Below are 21,521 nucleotides of genomic sequence, written 5' to 3' on the forward strand. Positions count from 1 at the left end.
GTTAGGAAACGAAGGGGTGCCCTAAGTATGTGCGCATGTTTGGAGGGGTGGGGAAGGGACCATCCTGTGGGAAGTCTTCTGGTGCTTCTTTGCTCTATTTTGGAGCTGTACTAGATTGTTGCTGGAAAACCCTCTATTTGCCCATAGGACATTTCTGCTTTTGGCGTACCCTGGTGTCTTAGAAGGAGAGTGGAAAGAACCATTTTTCCATCTTCTTGCATTTTTGACTCTGAACCATCCTACACTATGTCCTCACATATAACTGTTCTGGAGAACTAACCAGTGTCACCCCAGACCAGCCTGTAGATGCCTCCATAAAGCTGAGATTGTTAGCTCTTATGCAGACCAGAACTTTACAAAAGGCAACCTGTATACCAGTTCCAGTTTGTCAACATGTTTCCACTGGTCTGTGTTGAAAGTAGCTGAATTAGGGCAATGCAGTGAATTTTTTATGAATTAAATTTACTCCAAGTCTATTCTGTCCTTTCTACCTTTTTGGAGTTAAGATGTCGTTTTTAAATGAAACGATGGTGTGTGTGTGTGTGTGTGTGTGTTTGTGTGTGTGTGTAATTTTATTAATCCATTCATGAACTGATGGGCACTAGGGTTGATTCTACATCGTTGCAATTGTGAATTGTGCTTCAATAAACATTCAAATGCAGGTGTCTTTTTGATGAAAAGTTTTCTTTTCCCGTGGGTAACCTAAAACATTTGTACCTCCTTAATATTTTGAAATTAAAAAAAGAAAAAATGAAACAATGGAGATTTTTACTTGTATAGGGTTTTTGTTTGTTGAAAAAATAAAATCTGGCCACCTACGCTAATCCAAAATTTAGTGATTTTTTTTCTCTTCTATAACATTCTAAACTCTGAGGAGTACTGGAGTAAGATACCCACCCTGTCTCCAACAATATATCTGCCACCTCTCTGGGCCTTATTATCTCTACTTGCTGGTTATTTACTCAGCTTTGCCTCCTGTCCTGAAAGGTAAATCTTTAGATGCAAGGAACACTGCCAATGTCAGGTATCAGTGATGATAATGCTAATTACTGCTCTGTCAAATGCTTAATGAGGTGCCTAGGGGAAGACACACACACACACCATATATGTTTGTTAATGGAACTGTGGGTAGCTGCAGCATTATTAATAAATTAATTGCCTCATGATGTGAACCTCACCCACCCCTCAGGCTCATCTGTCTAGTCATGTCCAAGATGAAAAGAAATGATTTGTTCCGTTGTGGACACCCCAAGGGAATTTTACAGTGGTAGGGGGGAATTAGAAAGTTGCTCAGGTATGTCAAAACATCATGCTATATACCTTAAATATATACAATTTCAATAAAAAAGTTTTTCAAAACAGAAAGTTAATCAGGGTTTTTATGATCATTGTCATATTCCCACCTCAATGTACTTCTTGTTTGTATAAAGGTAATTTCTTCTCACGGTAGAGCTGGGAAGCAAGACAAATACCAAGCCCTTAGAAAACTGGGACGTGGAAGCTGCAAGGCAAAAGGACCATTCTCATGACCCAAAGTCACTCATCTCTGGTAAGTCAGAGGCAGCCACAGAAGAGGATGAATGACCTGCCTATGGTCTGATGAGATAGAAACAGAGGTATGTGCCCTGATGTTTTCTGGGTTAGGGTAAAATTAGAAGGGATTGACTATATGATTTTGGCCCCTTCCATTCTGTGGGTCCATGCACTATAGTCTGCCCACTGCAGTGATCTTTAGACCTTCTGATTAGGCTAGGTCCTTTCTGAACAAGGCAGCATATTTTGTAAATTAGTATTATAATTTCCTGAGTTCTACAAACCCTAAATACAATCCTAATGTGTTACTTGGGGGTTATCCAGTTTGGAGAAGAAGGTGTGGCATTCCCCCATGAAACACTTCCCAATGTGCAGCAATTTTAAAGTAGAATAGAAAGGCTGAGATTCATAACTTTCTCCGGTCCTTGGTAAGATACAAAATTATTCACAAGCTTACAAATAATCTGACTCTATTGACTCTGGTTCTGAGAAGCAGAGGTCAGGGAATGAAACCGCTGGCTTCTGCTAGGCTTTCGGTTCTTCCTCTCATTGCTGGGATTTCCAATGTCCTTATCAGAGGCCAAATGCCTGACCTCCACTCTTGCACTGCTTCTTCACTGGTGACCCAAGGAGGACAACTTAAGTCACAGTTCATGACTTTTGTGAGGAGACTGTAGGGAAAGGTAATTAATGGTGCAAGGCTAGAGGGTGCTCTGGATGGACGAGTAAATGTAAAGATCTTATACATTCCATAAATCTTTGACTCACAGCTCTTCATCCCTTCAGAAGCAAACTGCCTTGGTTAACCCCTAAGCCATGAAGCTATCATATGTGTTTGTTATTTTCCTTGGTTGCATCTGGGACTCTTCTGCTAAGAGCTTTTGATTGACTAAATTGATAAACTTGATTAAGGTTTTTTATTTCTGGGAGAGAGGCCAGAGTAAAGCAAGCAGAAGGTAGAAAAATAGCCAAGAAAAGTTCAATTTTTATCAAAGACTTTGGCCTTTTACCTTTACCAAGACATCTTATCTCTCAGCCTGGCATGGATGTTTGGCTTCAGCCACAACCCAGACATTGCCAAGGATGCTAGGAATGTTCATTCTGGATCTAGGCTGCTCAGTACATTTTGCTACGGTAGAAGTGTGTCACATATATCTCAACAACCACCCCAATGATGGGCAGCCAACTCATTATCTACGCATGTATTGCCACCCCCCAGTAGGCACCTCAAAGAGTCATGCCACCCAAAGCTTTTTCACCTTCCCTAATTGCCCTCTGGTCTGAAGCATCTATCATTATCAAGATTCAAAATTGACTTTTCCTGGAATTTTTAATGATCTGGCTGAATTGCCTGAGCATACAGTATATAGAAAATTGTCTGTAACTATACATACAAAACCATGTATGGCATTAATTCCTGAGATGGAGATCAGGGGATCAAGGGGCATCTTTCAAATTTTAGTTTATATGTGTATGTATTTTTGAAAATTTATCAATAAATATGCCTGACTTTTGTGATTTAAAATATTTTAAATAAGTTGACCTGTGAATATAGATTTGGTGCCAGTTTAAACTGGTTGACAAGGTGGTAAGCTAAGGTCATAAGAGACCTGAGAGGAAGAGGTGCCAAGAGCACTTAGATCCCAGAGGCAGGGTTTGGTGTGGTCAGCCTGAAGAAAAGCAGTGAGGGTCCCTTCCAGGTTGGGCAGGGGCTAGGAGCTGCAGTTTACCCCTAGGGGCACTGATGGATGAATTTGCTTCACCATCATCACCTCACCTTCTATCCCTAGAAACAAAAGATCAAAGCGGTGGGTGGCCAAGCAGAACTGGAATGGGGTGAGTTGTGAACAGGGAGACTGAAAAATTCTATTTCCTGACCCCTTTTCCCTGTCTCAAAACCTACTCTTAAGTTATCTTAGACTCATAGGCCTTAGGGGACAGAGGACTCTTCAGGTGCTCCTCCTTCTTTCTTCTTTATTCACAGGGCAGCCTCACCTTCTACCTACCACCAATCTACTGCCTTTAAAGCTCAGAATCCTTCTTGCAGTGTGGAGTAGTCAGTCTCATTTGGGGAGTTAGCCAATGGCCGTGCAGTCAATTCATTTGAAACTTTGGGGGAAAGCAGATTTGTTTTTATATTTCATCAAAGTAACCATGCCAGACTGCAATCCCTAAAGGCATGCCCAGGTGATGGATGGAAAATGAATAAGAGTCTTTGTATGGACAGACTATAGCACCTTTCACATAAATTCAATTCAGAGACTTTATCAACAGCTTGTTGTTTAGCTGTATTGGATTCAGGCTTGGGGTAGGTGGACACCCGCCAGGACACCAAGATATCTAGTGTCTTCTGATGACTTGTTCAGTGTATGTCTGTGGCAAGCCAGAGGAGGGCAGAACAGGATGCTACGAAAGAGGTCAACTGCTTATTTCCATGGGTCTAGTGGTCCTAGGCCATTTGAGAGACCGACAATTGACCAAATCCCGAAGGACTGAGGGGCCTCTAGCTTGGTTCATGAGGTAGCTGAATCCAATGGGTAATTGGTCTGAGTCTATGTCTCAAGTATGCAGCTTATCCCCAGGACCAGTGCAAGTTTTGGCTAAGAGAATCGGTTAAGATTCCGGCCTCAGTTAGACTAGCTTTTTGAGCTTTAGGCATCCTCTTCCAAGGAGTGAGATTGGCTAGGCCCATTGACAAGTAGCTTATTTGCTTTTGGTCCCCAGGCACTTATCTTAATTTAGGAATATGAGAAGACAACATGATGTTTACATGGGGTTAAGCCAGTGAAAATGGTTTCTATCATAATACCTGGCCTCAATGGTCTTGTAGGAAACATACACAAATCTAGCACCTTCTTCTTTTCCAAGGACTTCCAAATATATTATCTCTTTTGACTTTCACAATATAATACAGGTAAAGAAAAAACAAATAGTTCCAGAAAAGTAACATGATTTGTCCCAGACTACAACAAGTTAATCACAGAGCTTGCAGTAAATCTAAGATCGCCTAACTCCCAAAGCTACCTTCTTTGGACTATGCCAAATTATCTTATGACATGCTTTCCTTTTTTTCCAAATATTTATTGAACACTTACCACATGGCAAGCATTATTCCTAAGAACTGGGGATGGGACAGTGAACAAAATAGTCCTTGTTCTCATAGAACTTACATTCTTGTGGAAGGGGGAGACAGTCAATAAACAACTAAACATAAAGGTATAATTTGTCATGGTGTTGGGTGCCATAAAAAAGAAAACATAAAAAGAGAAGAAGTGAGGTGGGTGCTGTTTTTAATAAGGTCAAAAAGCATTCTCTATTAAGGTGAAATTTGAGCAGAGACCTGAAAGAAAGGAGTCAGCAAATTAAGTGGTGGCAAAGTATTTCAGGCAGAGGAAATAGCATTGGCAAAGGCTGAGAGAGGGGTATGCATGGCGTGTTTGAGGAATAGAAAGGAAGGCAGTGCACATTTTATAGTGACATCCACACACATCCTATTATATTCAAAAGCAGACAAGACTCTTCCACCTTAGTCTGCTACTGATGCTCTCTCAAAACATGCATGTGTTTGTGGATAATATGACCCATAGTCTTCAGATAGTGTGGCTGAATTGTTCAGTCAAGGCAGAGGGGGGCCCTCCAAACAGAGAGGCTCAATATTAAAATTATTTTGAAGTTCTGTGTTAGTTTGGGTTCAATCACTTTAGAAAATACACAACATCGGTTCCAGTTTGAATCATTTCACTGTATGTTAAGAAAAAAATAAAACAGTAACAACAAACATTGGTTCAGGTCACAGTTCAGTGAGAATATTTGGCTTCAGTTGGTCTGGGGTTAAGGCTGTTAAGCAATAGAGTGTGGCTAGTTCTAGTGTTTGGTTCCTGGTTTGGTTCTATTCAAATTCCAGTCAGCATTCAATATCCACTAGAGGCCCCTTCTGTAAGCAGAGGTAGACCTTCTTGAAGCATTGATGGTATCAGTGATGTAAAACTTTTAAAAAAAAATTGATTCAGTAGATAGTTTTCCCTATGTTAAATATTTTGAAACAAAACTTCTTTAAAAGGCTGAAACTTCAGTAAACAGCAATGTGATTTAATGGTTTGTTTTTGCTTATTTCATTTTAAAATTAGAGGGAACTTACTTCCACCTACCATGCCAGACAAAACCCAGAGAGCACATGCTCTGACTCTGGTTGCTGAATATGCTTGCCGCCCCCCCCCCCACACACTTCTGTGATCTTCAGCAGCTAACTCATCCATCAAGTATCTGTTGAACAAAGCCTCAAAGCTAGGAAACTGTTTCCTCAAGTGGGAAATAAATTCTCAGAATTCAGAATTCCAAATAGTCCAGTGCCTTGCAAAGTCTGCAGTGAAAATGTTATTTTGGTCTCTTTGGATGATTTTACATCATGTTACTATAGTAAAATGAGAATGAGCTTTGGAATCAAGATGAATCACGTTGCAATTCTGCTGACCACTTATCACCTTTGTGGCCTTGAGCAATTTGCTTAACTCCTCTGAGCCTCAGTTTTTTGGTTTGTAAATTGAGGTTCATAATAGTACCTGCCTCCCTGGACTGTTGTGAGGATTAGAAGAGCTTGCACATGTAGCCTTTGCTGTGTAGTAGGTATACAGTGATAGCTTTAATGATGATGATGAGATTTTCTGCTAAAGGAAATAGATTAGCAATTTCCTGATTTGAAACTGACATGTTGTTAACTGACTCTTCAGAAAATTAATGATGCCTGGAGTTAATAGCCACAGTTGATGTTTATTCCAAGGATGATGAGCTAAAAAGGAAATGAAGATTTGGAAATTCCACAGTTACTTGATTTCTCATAGATAGACAATCCAGATCATTTCAGCACTCCTACCACAAACAAAAATCCACTTTGGAGACCATTTATCTGGTTTGGCTTCTTCTCTGGATCTGATTAACAGGGTATGCCAGATATCTTTGCCATGTGTCAGCCTTGCCTTGATTCCTTGGCTCTTGACATGGGATTGGAAGGGAAGCAGAAAAGAAACCCAACTCTTGCCCATCTGGCACTGCCTCTTTAACATTATGATGAAAAAATGTCTAGAGAAACTTCCAAGCATATGCCAAGGATTGCCAGGCTGTTTGAATACCCAACTGGTCTCACAGAATGCAGATTAACCAAAGAGTTACTCCAATGAGTAACAACCTGGACAGAATCTAGAAGACAGCCTATTCTAAATTGTTCTATTGCAATTGGTTAGATGGATGGTATATTAGACCTCTGGTTAATAGTCCATTTTACTGGTTAACATTCAACATATTAAATCATCCTTCTAAAAGCTAAGCTTATCTCTATGTAACTGGCCAGAAAGAGAAACAGGTAGAACAGGTCAGAACTGAAGTTCCACTGAAGTTAATGTTTTCATTGCCTACAACTGACTTCGAGTACATTTGATTCTCTCTTTTCCAAGATAGAGGACAGTGAGCATCACAATTAAGTGAATTGGCACTCATTGATATAAATACAACATGGATTTTTAAACTCAGTTAACTTAATATCACAAAAGCATCATTTTAATAAGTTAAACTGAAAAAAATATTATCAAACAGACTTGACAGTTCTTAGTAGATATTTGTCCTAGTTGTAACTTTTCACAGTCAAAAGATTTGAGTCATTGAGGGAGACTCTGTCTCAAAAAAAGAAAAAAAGATTTGAGTCAGAGGACTTGGAAACTAGTTGGTCAATATGTGATCCTAAACTGATCCATAGATTGGCAATTTCAAGCCTCTCTCCCATGGGGGAGGAGAAAGCTGAATTATTCACATGCTTATGTGAATAATATGCTTACTTCCTTATAAGGTCTAATGACTAAGTCCATTTAGAAAGTATAAGGCATGAAATTCTTAGCAGCGTAGACTAAATAATCAAAAGTTGAGGCCTTTCTACTGATGTGATATAACTAACCAACTAAGCTCATCCAAAAAACAGTTTGTGTGGCTTTTTCAATCAATGCCAAAGAGGAAGGGAGAAAATGCAAGCTCATGAAGCAGGCTAGAAATGATAGTGAGACACGAAGACCTAATTAACCACTAATGATTCATCAGCTTCATAATGGAAAGGGATCAGAATATATTGAACTGAATTGCAGAAGTTATTAAGGACACTTGGTGCATTTTCAATAGTGGATATTCTGCCGGCAGCCAGTGTTTGAATTTAATAGCAACTATGCACCTGAAACAGGGAGAAAAGAAGTTCTAGTCCCAGTTCTGCCACTAGCCAGCTGTGCAAACTTTGAGAGGGTACTTTTTTTTCTGGGATTAGTTTCCCAGTTTGTGAAATAAAAAAGTTGAACCAAATGATCTTTGAGGTCACTTTCAGCTTTGAAATTCTATGAATCTATTTATTGGGACCATAAAAGGGAACAAGGTACAAAAACTGAATATTTGAAGGCCTTTGGGTGGGACACTTGGGTAGATGACTAAGGATGTATATCATTGTCATCGGCCACTAAGCTTGTCCTGCTTTTTCATTAATACATGCCAGAGCCTTTGCTAAATGCTTGAGACATCATGCCAATGCTACTATGAATCACTGAGTTAGTCTCATTGCTGTGTTTATGCCAACTACTGTTCTCCAAATCTATAGTCAGAGTGTATATCCCATCTGGTTTCAGCATCTCATTATTTACATGAAATAGCAAGGTTACAATGATCACTAAAGTGATTTACTTTGTTAATCTATGAGGAATCTTAAAGAGACCTAAAAATTTAGGCATGGTATAAATATTTTTTTTTACCTTTTCTGCAATGTTCAGAAGCTGAGATTTCTTTAACTCTAAAGTTAGTATTTTAGGACCAGAAAATGACATGATGAAAATGTTATCCCCACATCTTTAAAGTGTTTTCAATTCAATTTTCTCTCTTAAACAGAATTCTTGTCAACCGAGAAGAATGTTATGATCAGTTATCAAAATTATTTACATTTTGCTTTAGAAGTTTGGGTTGGATTTTTGTTTGAAAAGGTGTTTCTAATGCTTGGGGACTTCACACCATAAACCAAATCCAATTATCCATTGCCTAACGATGGGACTACATTCTGAGAAATGCATTGTTATGTGAGTTCATCATTGTGCAAACATCATAGATTGTACTTACACAACCCTAGGTATAGCCTACTACACACCTAACCTATTATATATGGTATAGCCTATTGTTCCTAGGCTACCAAACTGTATAGCATGTTACTGTATTGAATACAGTAGACAATTTTAACACAATGGTAAGTATAGTTGACCCTTGAACAATGCAGAGGTTGGGGGTACCAACCTCCCTGCAGTCGAAAATTCCCATATAACCATTGACTATCCCAAAATTTAAATACTAATAGCCTACTGTTGACCGGAAGCCTTACTGATAACATAAAAAGTCAATTAACACATATTTTAATTATTTTATGTATTATAAACTTTATTCTTACAATAAAGCTAGAGAAAAGAAAATGTTGTTAAGAAAATCATAAGAAAGAGAAAATATATTTACTATTCATTAAGTGGATCATCATAGAGGTCTTCATTTTTGTCATCTTCACATTGAGCAGGCTGAGGAGGAGGAGGAGGAGAAAGGAGAGATTGGTCTTTCTGTCTCACAGCTGGCAGAGGTGGAACACGAGGAAGGGAAGGCAGGAGAGGCAGGCACACTCAGTGTAACTTTTATTGAAAAAAAATCTGCGTATAAATGGACCTATGCAGCTCAAACCCATATTGTTCAAAGGTTAACTATATTTGAGTATCTAAACATATCCAAACATGGAAAAGGTACAGTAAAAATACAGTATTTTAATCCTACGGGACTACCATTGTATATGTGGTCCATTGTTGACTGAAAGGTCATTATGCAGCACATGACTATTGAAGCTGCACCAGAGAGGGCAGACTTAGGGAAGCATTGGGAAGTCTAGCCAGCGTCTCCTTGCTCCCTCTCTGCATGCTGCAGATGGCATCTCTCGGGAGTCCCAGCCCTTCCACCAGGCTTGCTACCTTTTCTGACCACACTTAACCACCAAGTTTTGCTATAATTAACTATTTGTTTTCAAAGGTTTTTATTTCCATTCTTGTGCAAAAACCTAGTCTATAAATTGGAGTGAAAAAGAAGAGAAATTGATTTAATAACAAAAAGGGGTGGAATTGAGTGATTCAGGTAATCCATCTGTTCATAATGAAGAATAGATGAAACTTCCACGTCATAGTGTGATGGGGTGAAAGTTATTAGTGTGTATATGTTCACAGCCTTCTCCCTCCCCCAGGGCATCAAGGAGAAGATTTTGTTTTTCTCAGATTCTCACCATTCCAACCTCTTCCTGCTATCTTTGGCAAAATTGATCTTTGTCCTTTTGTGATGCAGAATCAAGAAGAGAGAATAAGAACACATGAGGCACCGAGGGGAAGGATATAGGCTACAATCTAAGCTAATATACATAATAAAGTGCTCAGAGACATGGGAGTAGTGAGAAAAGTGAATTGTTTAACCTGAAGGTCAGGAAAAGTTGGGGGATGGTGATGGATTGAAGAGAGATGCACTGCAAACCTGTGAAATATGATGCAAAAAAAACCCACAGTAGAGCAAAGGGGATTTTAATGAATTATTCTGAATTCACTTCATGACTTTTATTAGTGCAAGAATTTGAATTATTTTGAAATTACTTTTGGTTGCTAGACTATGTCTTTGCTCAAGACAGTACTCTGACACTGGTCAAGGAGGGTCCTTACTCCATAAAAATTTCATTAATTTCACAAAATCATCTTTCTCTCAGGTTGAGTGCCTTGCCCCTGTAGATATGCAATGACACTTCATAGCAGATCTGACAAATTGGCTTTTCCCAATAGCTAACCACAAAAACCCTCCTCAAGGCCTGAGCCCTGGTAAGATGCAGTCTGGTGGCAATAGCACTATCTCTCCTCCCTGATGTTAGGCTAGAAATTGTAACTTTCCCCAGTGCTTTGACATCAATTTTCTCTTCTTCTATCCTCACAGCATCCCTATGAGGTGTGTAGGACTAGGATTCATATTTCTATTGTTCTTTGCCCACAAGCAATTGGCAGAGACCACAAATTCACCTTGAGACAACCCTCAGAGAATTCTACAATGAATTGTCTGTGATCCAAAATGATCACTTGACACAGATGATACTTGAGAGCAGATAAAGGTCATGTTAACTGTCCATTCTTCTAGGTTCTCTGTACCTGGTCTCTATATTAAGCCAGATCAACAGAAAACAACTTACCCAAACCATAATACCTAAGCTTCCTGGGGGGAAAAGACTCTTATTGGCTTAAGAGTTGGTGTTCTATAGTCTTTTATAACTTTTTGAAGAGGAATAAAAGACATTTCAATTTGAAGATTATGTCTATATATTTTGTCAAACCACATTGTCCGTTATAATAAGCAATATTTATTATACAAGGACTTACATGATAAATTCCTCCTACAATTCAGTGGCAGGAAAAAGAGATCTGTCTGAGCAAATGCACTCATACGCATTTTTTACTCGACAGAGAACCATGCAACTCAGTTTTGTTCTTTTCTTCCCTTTTTGCTTTAACTGCCAAGAAACTCAGAGTGAGATTTAGTGGTCAAATACAGTGATTTATCATGGGGCTCTCTGAAGCTTCTAGTTCTGTTTCTTATAACTTTTTTCTGGTTTTTTGTTTGAATTGACCTGTTCTGATGTGTTCTTAACATTTGAAATGTAAAGGGAATTGTAGAACCAAAAATTTTCAGAGTGGGAAGGGATTTTAAAGTACCATCTATCCCAACTCCCCATACAATTCTCAAAATACCATCTAGTTTCTTCCCATTACATGGTCATTTAGTCTCTTTTTGAATATCCCTAATAGCAGAGAACTCATTATATCTCAGGTGCAAACATTAATTTTTGGACAGCTCTGACTACTAGAAAGTTCTTCCATATGTTGACCTTATGTCTCTAGCTTCCATTATTTGATCCAGATTCTATCTTCTGAGGCAACATAAAACCAAGCAAGACCCTGTTCCCCATGGTATCTCTTCATGTATGTCAAGAGAGCCATCATGCCCCTCCTTTGTCCTTTAGTGTCCATTTCTCTTGGCTAAGTATTATGATCCATAAAATTGGTTCCCCTCAATGCCACAGGTGAAGGTCATGGTAAACAATAACTGGACTCTTTTCAATGTACAAATGGGGAAAGGTTTTGCTATCAAAGGTCAGTAACCATTAAGAAAAAAAGTTAATCAACTATGACATAATAAAAATGTGACTTAATTTAGCTCTTTATAATTTTATGAGGGGAGTATAAAAGTACTCTACTACTTTTCAGATAGAAAGCAAGGTATGTATACGGTGTCCCAAAAGTCTCCATACAAAGATAAAATTTAGTAATGAATATTTTGTAAATAAAGGTACATTTAGCTACAATTTCCCATTTTCCCTATGTATGGTGACTTTTGGGACACCCTGTATATGTGTGATGAGAAAGGTGGTGATGGTAGATAGATAGATGGATAGGCATACAGTAAAAACATTAAGTAAAAAAGGAAAAGAAATGAAAATGCCCAGAAGAAAGACACATACACAGGAGACATAGAAATATTCATTATTTATTCAATAAATATTTATTGGGTGCCTCTTATATGTGCCAGGCACTGTGCAGAGTATAAAGATGAATCAACATGGTTCCTTCCCCAAAGAAACTTGTAACATTTTTTTTCTCTAGATTAAAGTATAGCAGGGACAACAAGACAAATACACAAACAGCTATAAAACAAGTTAATATTACATATCCATTAAAGAAGTACAGGTAAAATTAGTATAGGAATTCAGAAATACGGACATATGATTAGCAAGAACAAGGGAGACTTTATAGAGGAAGTAATATTTCACTAGACTTTGAAGGGTGGGTAGAATTTGGGCATGTGGTGGTGGGAGACAGAGAAGGAATTTCAGGTGGAAGAAACAGCATGATGAGAGGCATGGAATCAGAAAAGGTGAAGGAAAGAGCAAGTAATAGGTTTGGGTTACAGAATTAACTGTAAGAAGGGTAGGGAAAGCTAAATTGGAACCTAAATAAGGAATTTACAAAAATAGAGGAACATTGAAGTTTTTGCAACGGCAAAATGACAAGATTTGAACTGTGATCCCAGAAAAATACACTTAAATACAAACAAAGATACACACACAGAGGAAAAAGATCACTTCTCGGGAGTAACATAACCAACTTGTGACATACTTTTGGAATACTATCACTAAAAATCATTAAAGTAGTGTTGTGCTTTCAAATTATAGGCATAAATGGGGATATTTCATATTAATGTTTGTCCTGCAGAGTCATTGACTAAGTCAACCCAATTTGACCAATGAGGTAGGTTCTACAGAGTCACAACCATCTTTTCTCACTCTCTCTATTTCTCCTTACTATGGTGTCAGTACAGTCACCTATCTCAAAAGACCCTGAACCAGAGTATTCCTGCCAAGCCTGTGCTTGTACATACTGTTAGGGAACTTATCTCAGGATTTCTAAGTAGTATTCCTAAAGGTCAGGGGTCTGGGGTTTTCCTTGATAATTCAGATCTCTTTCTTGACTTGGTAAAAGCAGTTGCTCATCTACTAACTAGATAGTGACTTTAGGAAGATGGCTTCTCCTCTCTGAGCCCCCATATTCTCCTCCATACTGTGACGGGGTTGATAGTCCCCAAAGGCCCTGCTGACTCTATAACTCTACGTGTATATTCGTTTGCTTTGAATTAGTCACCTTTGAAAAATATTTAATGACATCTGTAGCCACTCTTATTTGCAGTGAGCCAAAATGCGTGTATAGATTAATGGTCACCTCTGCTCTCAGTGTCTCTTTGAAAGAGATCCATGATTGCTTGGCTTACAGAAAATCCAAACTGGAAGAGAGGTAAGATAGCAAGGTTTTTACAAACTAATCCAGGAGAAACCCAAACAACACACAAATAACATATGTGTCATGTTTTGCAAAAGGTAACTCGTATTTATATCTATGGTAGACCTAACAATCATCTTGACCTGAGAAAAAGGCATAGACCACAGAAGGAGTGAAAGAGGATTCTATGCACAGCCTCCCTTATTTTAATGGGCTACAATTAACCAGCCAGCTGGGAAATAAGCTTCATTAGGTCCATCAGCTTTGGTTGGAGAAGAGGTTAAAGTAAAATGGTCAATCCATTGTGGCCTTTCAGCTAATTGATGCTTACTTGATTCAACTGTGTGCTTAAGTTACATTCAATTGTTTGATGTCACATAGATGTGACCACCCAGGGCATGAAGTATTACTGTTTGGCTGTTTGCCACCTCCCACTCCTTGCTAGTTGATTCTATTTGGATTAAGGACAAGAATGTGATTAAATGAGTAACTTAGTAATAAAGTTGTTTATACTGAGTCTAAGACAAGGTAGGCAGAATGGGAGTCCTTGGAACAATACTTCTTGGTAGAGTAGCTTTATGTAGCAAACCAAGTTACGGCCCTCTGATGAGGTAGAGATAGCCATCTGCTAGCTCCTCCTGCTTTGCTATGCCAAGTGAAATAAAGAACAAGTGGATCACTGAGAGCTGCACACAATCTAAACAGATTCAGGCTCTGCCATCAAAAATATGAATAACACTGCCAACAATAAAATAAAATAAAAGCAAAGTGGGCTAATTTGAGAATCAGCTGACTTAAAGTATTCTTTGGCTGGGTGGTTGCTATAATAATATGCAATAGTCTATGAAGTGAACCCAAACAGGAAAGGTAGAATAAGGGGTCTAAAGGGATTTTGAGCCATTTTAACTTCCTTTGTGCCTTTCTGTGTTTTCTAAATTTTCAACAACGAACATATATTGCTGTTGAGATCTGTAGGGACAAAAATCTAAAGAAAGGGAATTAAATAATTCCTCATGGGATGACCATTTTGTTAAGTTACAGTTGTAAAGTACAGTAAAACCTCAAATAAGCATAAACCCAACTTGCAGTTCAATTGCATTTGGTTTTCTTTTTCCAATAGTCCATTTTTAAAAGATGCAAATCACAGGAAAGCAGATATAAGGGATGAGATGAAACTAATTTAAATATGTTTGGAAACTTTAACTTATTTTCTAAATATTTCATTTTGTACAGGGAATATAAGCTCCTTAGCTGTGAAGGAGTTGTTTTGGTCCCTCTTAACTACCAACTGACACCGCTGTGCTTAGTAGCAACAGGCTAATAGAGAAAAAACCAGTTGTATGTAAGAATCAAATACTACCTGACAGTAGGGAGTGTTTTTCTTGTACTCAAATAATTAAAACACTAAGGCAAATTGAAGAAAACTTAGTTTTGATCAATGCAGAAGGTCTTAATAAAAAAGAATCCAAAAATGGATGGAGTAGTTTTACATAGGGACTCATGATACAATCAGGCAAAGGAAGATGTGACCATGAATAAAGACAGCATTAGTAGGCTAGACAAGATATACTTGATTGACGTGCTGGAGTAGAGAAATACCAAGGAGGGAAAAAGGGAATAGGATTAGATGTAGACCTAGGGATCACTCTCAGTTGGTCTTGCTTAATAAAAGATCTTGGCTGAGCAGTCCTTATTTTCCAGGTCCAATCTTGGGGCTATAGTTCCCAGGGCAAAGAACTGGACTGTGTTTGGGAGAATACTGATCCAAGGTTCCCTTTAGCTGCAGTCCCAATCCCTCTCCTTTGCCCACAACTATCTTTTCATACTCATACGAGAGAACAGTGCTACCTCCCCTGGGAGAAGTGAAGGCTTGTTTCTTTGAAACATCCCTTAGGGTCTTGCCTCTCTCTAGAAGTTAAGTCTTAAAAATCTCAGCTTTTGACTGAGACCTTGACACAAGTAGAGGATGATATTCTATGTCTGCTTCTCCTTTGCCATGTCTAGAAAAAGGAATTAGAAACTCAGCTCAATAAAGTTGAAAGGCAACTTCAGCCTTTTCTACATCCTCTTAAACAGCTTTGGCATAGTAAATAAACCATCTGAGGCCAAGAGAAGTTAGCTTCTCTTAAGAGATAAGTAGTCCAAGGGGCTTTGACTGAAGGTTGAGAGAAAACTGCTGGGAAGAGCTTTTGACTCTAAGCTCAGAATCAGGGTGAGTTGATAATGGAAAAATTAAATATTAGTGAGAAAGGTATCAAATTATGCCTTAGGCATTTCTTTCTCTAAAAAGGGTTGTTCTAAAAGAATTAACTGCTTTATTGGCTGATATGTTTGGGCTCAGCTGTTTTAATAAAGAGATTATTTTTTATAATAAAAGAAAGGAAAGGCTTGCTTAACTATTTTAAACATGCCTGTGTCTTAAGCCTTATTGCTTTGGTCCATGTGACTGTGGCAAGCCACTGCCAATAACCCCTTGAAAGTGGAATCTGGAAAACTAAAAGCATAAAGTAAAAACAAATGTTCAAAAAGATTTATTTTAGGGGAAGGGGTAGAGGCTTCAGAGGCAGGGTGGGCAGAGGAAGGAAGGAAAAGCACAAAATTTGAAGGGAATTGCTCAGTTCACCTACAACTTTTATATCTTCTACCCCAACAATATCTTTTACATTTATTCCATCATGCTCAGAATATGACCCTAAGGCTCAGTGAGATGCTCACCTAGCAAGGGCAATTCAATTATGTTGCCTAACTTAGACAGGATAAGAGACCATGACAGTTTTGGAAAGATTTTGGATGATAACCATAAGAAAAAAAGAAACTTCTTAGCCCTCAGTTATCCAAACAACACAATTAACCAGACTCTTCTCCCCCCTATTCCCTATGCATTCCACCCAACTGAGGTCACAGTGGACCGGGATTCAGATGTATGTTTGCTGGAAGATTTTTTTTCCTGGCACTTATCTCATAGTATCTGAGTTATAAATTATGCTCATTAAATACTTTCTAGAGATTCAAACAAAATGAGAAAGAAAACAAAGTGCCTCCTACTTTTTTCTGTGAAAAGAGAGACCTTCTTATCTTAGTCCAAGTTTGGCCTGCTATTTTGGAGTGACTAAACTTGGAGGTGGTTCTCTACCCTTCCTTAGGGTTCACATCCATTGCAGTTTATATTAAAATGGCCTTTTGGTGATAGCTTGGTAATAATAAGCAAAGTTTATAAAAGTTACTTCCCAGGGGCCCGCTCACACTGGAATTAGGCTTGAATAACTCTAGAGATTGGTCATCCTCTGAGGTATAGTCATTCACTTATTTCTTATATAGGCAGAACAATTTGTCAAACTGGAGTGAGCTTTTCCATTGCCTCACCATGAGAAGATTCAAATCTTGGAGTCTTTTGTTCCTGGGTGGGAAAAAGAAAAAAACAGTAAGCATACCTTCTCTATCTTAGGCCTTTCACAAGATTTCAATATGAATGATTCCAAGCCCCGTATCACCACTCTACTCCATGAACAGCTTGCAAACTGCTAAAATTTCCTGGATTGTTGAACAAATAAATGTTATTACATGTGTCAGGTTTGCATAATAAGATATTGCTATTTATAAGGGTTTTTACAAATTCAACAAAAAGAGGGCATGTTAATATATAGGTGGTCCTCAACTTACTAACGAGGTGTGTTCTAAACATTTATAAGTTGATGATTTGGAACTTGGAATGCCTTTCTCCATAGTAACGGTGCTATATGTGTGGTGGTCAGGTTTCTAGCCAGTCCACAAAGACTGATTTAACCCACATGGAACAGAGTTATATTATAGCTCTGGTGGGTGTCCTGGGTCCTGAGAGCAGGAGGAAAAATGTGCTTTCTCCTTGTTCTTTGGGTCCAAGGAAAACTCAAAGAAAAGGTTTAAAAGAGGTGGAATCCAAAGTGACTTTTGCACCTTAATACTTGTTTTCACCTTTCTTCCATCTCCCAGGGATCCATTGCTCTTGTGTTCTCCCAAGCCCGCCACTGTGACTCTCCATTCTTCAAAACTGCCAACTTCCTCATTGCTCCTTGTCCCAATCAAAATGAAACTGCCAAGTCCTCCTGAACAGCTAGTTCAGTTCACTTTCATTATGATATGAGTGATTAATTGTTCCTCACCCTCCAAAAGGCGCATCTATGATTAAAAGAGGAGGCTTGTCAGCCCCATTAATGGTAGTTGGTGAAATTTTAGGGAAAGTAACCAGACAAAGGGAAAACCAGGTTTGAGAAGTGGTGGATATTTGGGGACATGAAGTAGGAGCTACCAGGACAATAGCAGGGCCCTGCCTGAGAGGCAGCTCTGTAATCATTTGACCAAAGTTGTGGCCCCTTTCACAGCACCTTTTATCTTCCTCCCTATCTGACCCCATGGGACACTCTAAAGGTTTCAAGTTTTCCCCAACATCTCCCATGATGGCAGCAGCAGGTCAGAGGCATTCATATGTATTGTAAGTCTTTTGTAAGTTGTGTCCCAGTAAGTGTCAGCCTCTAAATTCACAAAAAGTAGGAAACATTCTGGAATAGGTGGTGATGCTGGGCGATATCGGCATAGGGCATTTAATAGATAAGTGAGGTATCTGGGAGCTCTTGGATTTAGGACAAGCCTTCTGAAATCTCTCAAGGGTGCTCTTCTTGGGGATTTTTGTGATTTGCACAGGCCACCAAGGTCATTGTGGTCAGTTAACATGCTGATTAAAACATAAGTGCTAATAGGCCAGGACCAGAGGTGGAATCCTCTTTTGGGCCAGCAGCTTCAATCTGTTCCATATACCCATAGCCCACAGAAGCTGGCCCTCTGTCAAGGGGATCCAGATGAGTGAATCTGTAAATGACCTAAGCTACTATCCATCTGCATGCCAGGAAAGCACTAAGTACACAGCCAATGATAGTGCATCAGTTGCAGTATCTTCTGCTGCAAACTCGAACATGTTCTTAGGAATGAATGTGTTCAACTCACCATAGGTTGGGGACCCCTGTGCTAGAGAACAAGGGAACAAGAGTGTGTGGAGATTCCCTAATGTTTACCTTAGAATCTTGTGATTTCCTAGGATATGTGGAGGTAGCAAGCAGTTGCAGGGTCAAAGTTTCATGGAAGAGAGAATAAGAAAGCAAGATAAAGAAGAGAAGAGATACTGAGAAGAGCCCAAGGAAGCAATGGATTCCTCACAGACAAATATATGGGGAGAATTCTTGTTGCTGCTTCAGAATTATACCATCCTAGTGGGAAGGAGGGATGCAAGAAATTATCCTGAATCCAAGCTAGGCAGTCAAGGAGTAGCCAATCTTATTTTGGTTGGCAATGCTGACCTTGGAAGGGATCAGGCAGCACCTCTGGAGGAAATGACATAAGCATCCCCTCCAAGATGGTCTTGCCAATAGATCCCAGGAAAAGGGGTTAGTCACAATATTGTTATGTTGCGTAGATAGATGTAAGTCTCTAAAGACCTGATGTAGTTCACCATGTGGCCCAAGTGCTCGACAATGAAAGACACAGGTGCACCCACCTGACAATTGAATAGTAAAGCCAGCCTTGTTAGCATTCAAATGTGTCATCAATGCAAGAGACAAGGGTCTCTCTCAGGCCAGGGCAGCCACCTTCCCAGAGGTGCAGCTCACTCTGCAACAGGCCTCTCCCAAACAAGGTTTTTGCCCACCTCAGTGGAGCTTGGAAATCCCCCAGCTCCATCACACTCTGCCAACAGGGTGTAGGCTGAGACTGGCATGCATGCCAAAGGGAGCCCCAGGTTTAAAAATTTGGCAAGCTCCTGTGCTCCGTTTTCCTCCTGGCAATTACCTTATGGCTTGTTTCTCACCAACTGCCTTTCTGCTTTTCTTCTTTGGAAGGCTGCTATCTCCATTGGTTGTAGGCCATGTCCCAACTGCCTGTAGGGCAGAGGACACACCAAAATTAGTAATGAAGAGTGTAGCAGAGCAGGGCATAGGAAAACTCCAATTAAGTGTGAACTTCACTTACCCATCTTTGCCCACTGGTGGGGGCACAGGAAGAGGCTTCGTGAAGCCTTTTTTTCCAACCAGCCAGAAGGTCTCCTCTGTGCCTTTGCCCTTATTATAGAAAATATGGAAAATCTTAAGCATGTTATAATCAATTTTCCAAAAGAATTCCTTCTGGTCAATAGGATACAGGCATTGTGGCTGGCTCACAAATTGCCTCTGCTTTCCCTTTGTCACCTGTCCCTGAATTCTTCTTTCCTACAGGGCTTCCTTACCATATGTACCTGAGGCTCAGGCAAGTTCCATAGGCTTCCAGAGTAGCCAAATGAAAAGTGAACACTTTTCCAGATGTTTTGTCTACTGTCACCACAGAGCTCCATCTTCGGGAATGTGTGGATGTCTGGTGTCACAGCAACCAAACATGTGGATGCTCAATTGAAGATTTCGTTTGTCATTTTTGCCCTGATCATTGTCTTTTGTATCTAGGGTACATATATTCAGAGTCTACTTACCCCCACACCCTGTCATCCAACAGCTCTTGCAAAACCCAAAAAGGGAATAGAAATGGAAAACAGGCTGTGAAACTTTGTTTTTAAGCCTAGGGCATCCTGGCTGCCTTGAGATATCTACATTTCTGCACTGTTCTTTTCCTTCTGCCAAGGGATGCGTACAGGTAGGGTGAGACCCCAAGGAGGTACCCATCTATAGTCCTGTTAGTTGGTGTTAAGAACCAACCATAGGTCTGAGAAGAAAAAGAGAGTGAAAACTCAAGCTAGTTACCCCAGAGCCTGAGTGATGACCTCAGAGGAGACAAGTTTTCTGCCTCTGTTCTGCCCTCCCGTTTCCAGTAAACCTTCCTTTCGACATGCTTCTCTCTTCTTCTTTCAATTTTCTTTTGTCTGTCCTCTCATTTCTTCCAATCCATAAGAAAAAAATGTGTTTACTAATATGGAGAAAAGTAATGGGATATGTTTCTAACTCATTAATCTGAAATATGGTCTCATGCTCAGCAGCTGTCATTTGGAACAATTAGAAATTGTTTAACTTAGAAATTCCAATTAGCTTGGCCCCCTTTAAATATCAAATCCACTGTTCTCTATTTTACATTGTGTATATTTATCCCTTAATAATAATGATAACAACCATAATAATAATTAGCACATTTAATTGGAGAATCTCAGAGCATTTTGTGAATATTTTGTTCAAGGCTCTGAACATGCCCTCCATGAGGCAAGTAGAAAAAGAATACGACTATAGCCCAACCTCCATGAAATGGCAACCAACTCTCCCTAAACCTCAAATAATTGGACTATTTGGGGCCACTGTGTTTTCAGAGGAGGTGAACAACTTAAAAATATATTCCATCACTCATTCTTGCATTTATTCCACTCTTCCTGTACCAGGGCTGGGAATATAGAGATGCCTGTGTCCTTAAGGAGCTCACCATGTAGTTAAACAAAAACAACTATCAGGCCATGTTTTGGGTTCTAAACACATTGAGCCTAACTGCTCTACCTCCAAAGCTCTTTCTTCTTTTCACAGGACATAGTACAGTGTCTTAATCAGACAGTTGCTCAGTAAATAATCAGACTGTTCTATTAACTAGTATTCTCAACCCTTGTGCACTTGGAATACTCAAGGCATCATTGGATTTCATTTTGGTAAAACATACTGTTAAAGTTTAAACTGAGAGGATCCCCAGCCCCAGCCATAGTTGACTGTCTTGAGATCTAGAAGTTATCACAACAGCATGCAATACCCAAGGGAGCTTTGTGGATGCCAGGATTGTCCAGAGATTTGGGTGGGTCTTAGGACACACTGGGATGCCAAAACTAATCATTGCAAAAGAGGACAGAAGTGTTATGGGCTTAGGCAAGTTTCCAAATCAAAAAGTATGTAGGGGAGCTCCAGGGGCTCTCTGAGGTTTTGGAGCTCATCCAAGAGAATTCTTCGAATCCTAGATGTCTATCCAATCCACTTCCACAATTCCACTGAAGGGAGGAAAAACAAGTATGGCAAAAACTAAAGCCTAAAACAAACTCTTTGACCCAGTATCAGTCCCTGGCCAGTCCCAGGAATCCCCCAAATAATGGCATGACACTTTTAAGACACTTTGGCATCT

At 39.4% G+C, this 21,521-nt stretch overlaps 1 protein-coding gene across 1 annotated transcript in view; it reads right to left on the bottom strand.

Moving 5' to 3' along the window:
- Window positions 1-16,732: 16,732 nt before the first annotated feature.
- Window positions 16,733-21,521, bottom strand: part of GUCY2F (guanylate cyclase 2F, retinal) — a 94,950-nt gene continuing 90,161 nt past the window's right edge. The window contains exons 18-20 of the mRNA XM_045538608.1: window positions 19,422-19,510; window positions 19,242-19,330; window positions 16,733-16,824 (exon numbers count right to left, since the gene is read on the bottom strand). Of these exons, the coding sequence (XP_045394564.1) occupies window positions 19,243-19,330; window positions 19,422-19,510 (177 nt within the window). The 3' untranslated portion in view covers window positions 16,733-16,824; window position 19,242. The remainder of the gene's footprint in view (window positions 16,825-19,241; window positions 19,331-19,421; window positions 19,511-21,521) is intronic.

This window comes from Lemur catta, chromosome X (assembly GCF_020740605.2).
Source record: "Lemur catta isolate mLemCat1 chromosome X, mLemCat1.pri, whole genome shotgun sequence".
Lineage (NCBI taxonomy): Eukaryota > Metazoa > Chordata > Mammalia > Primates > Lemuridae > Lemur > Lemur catta.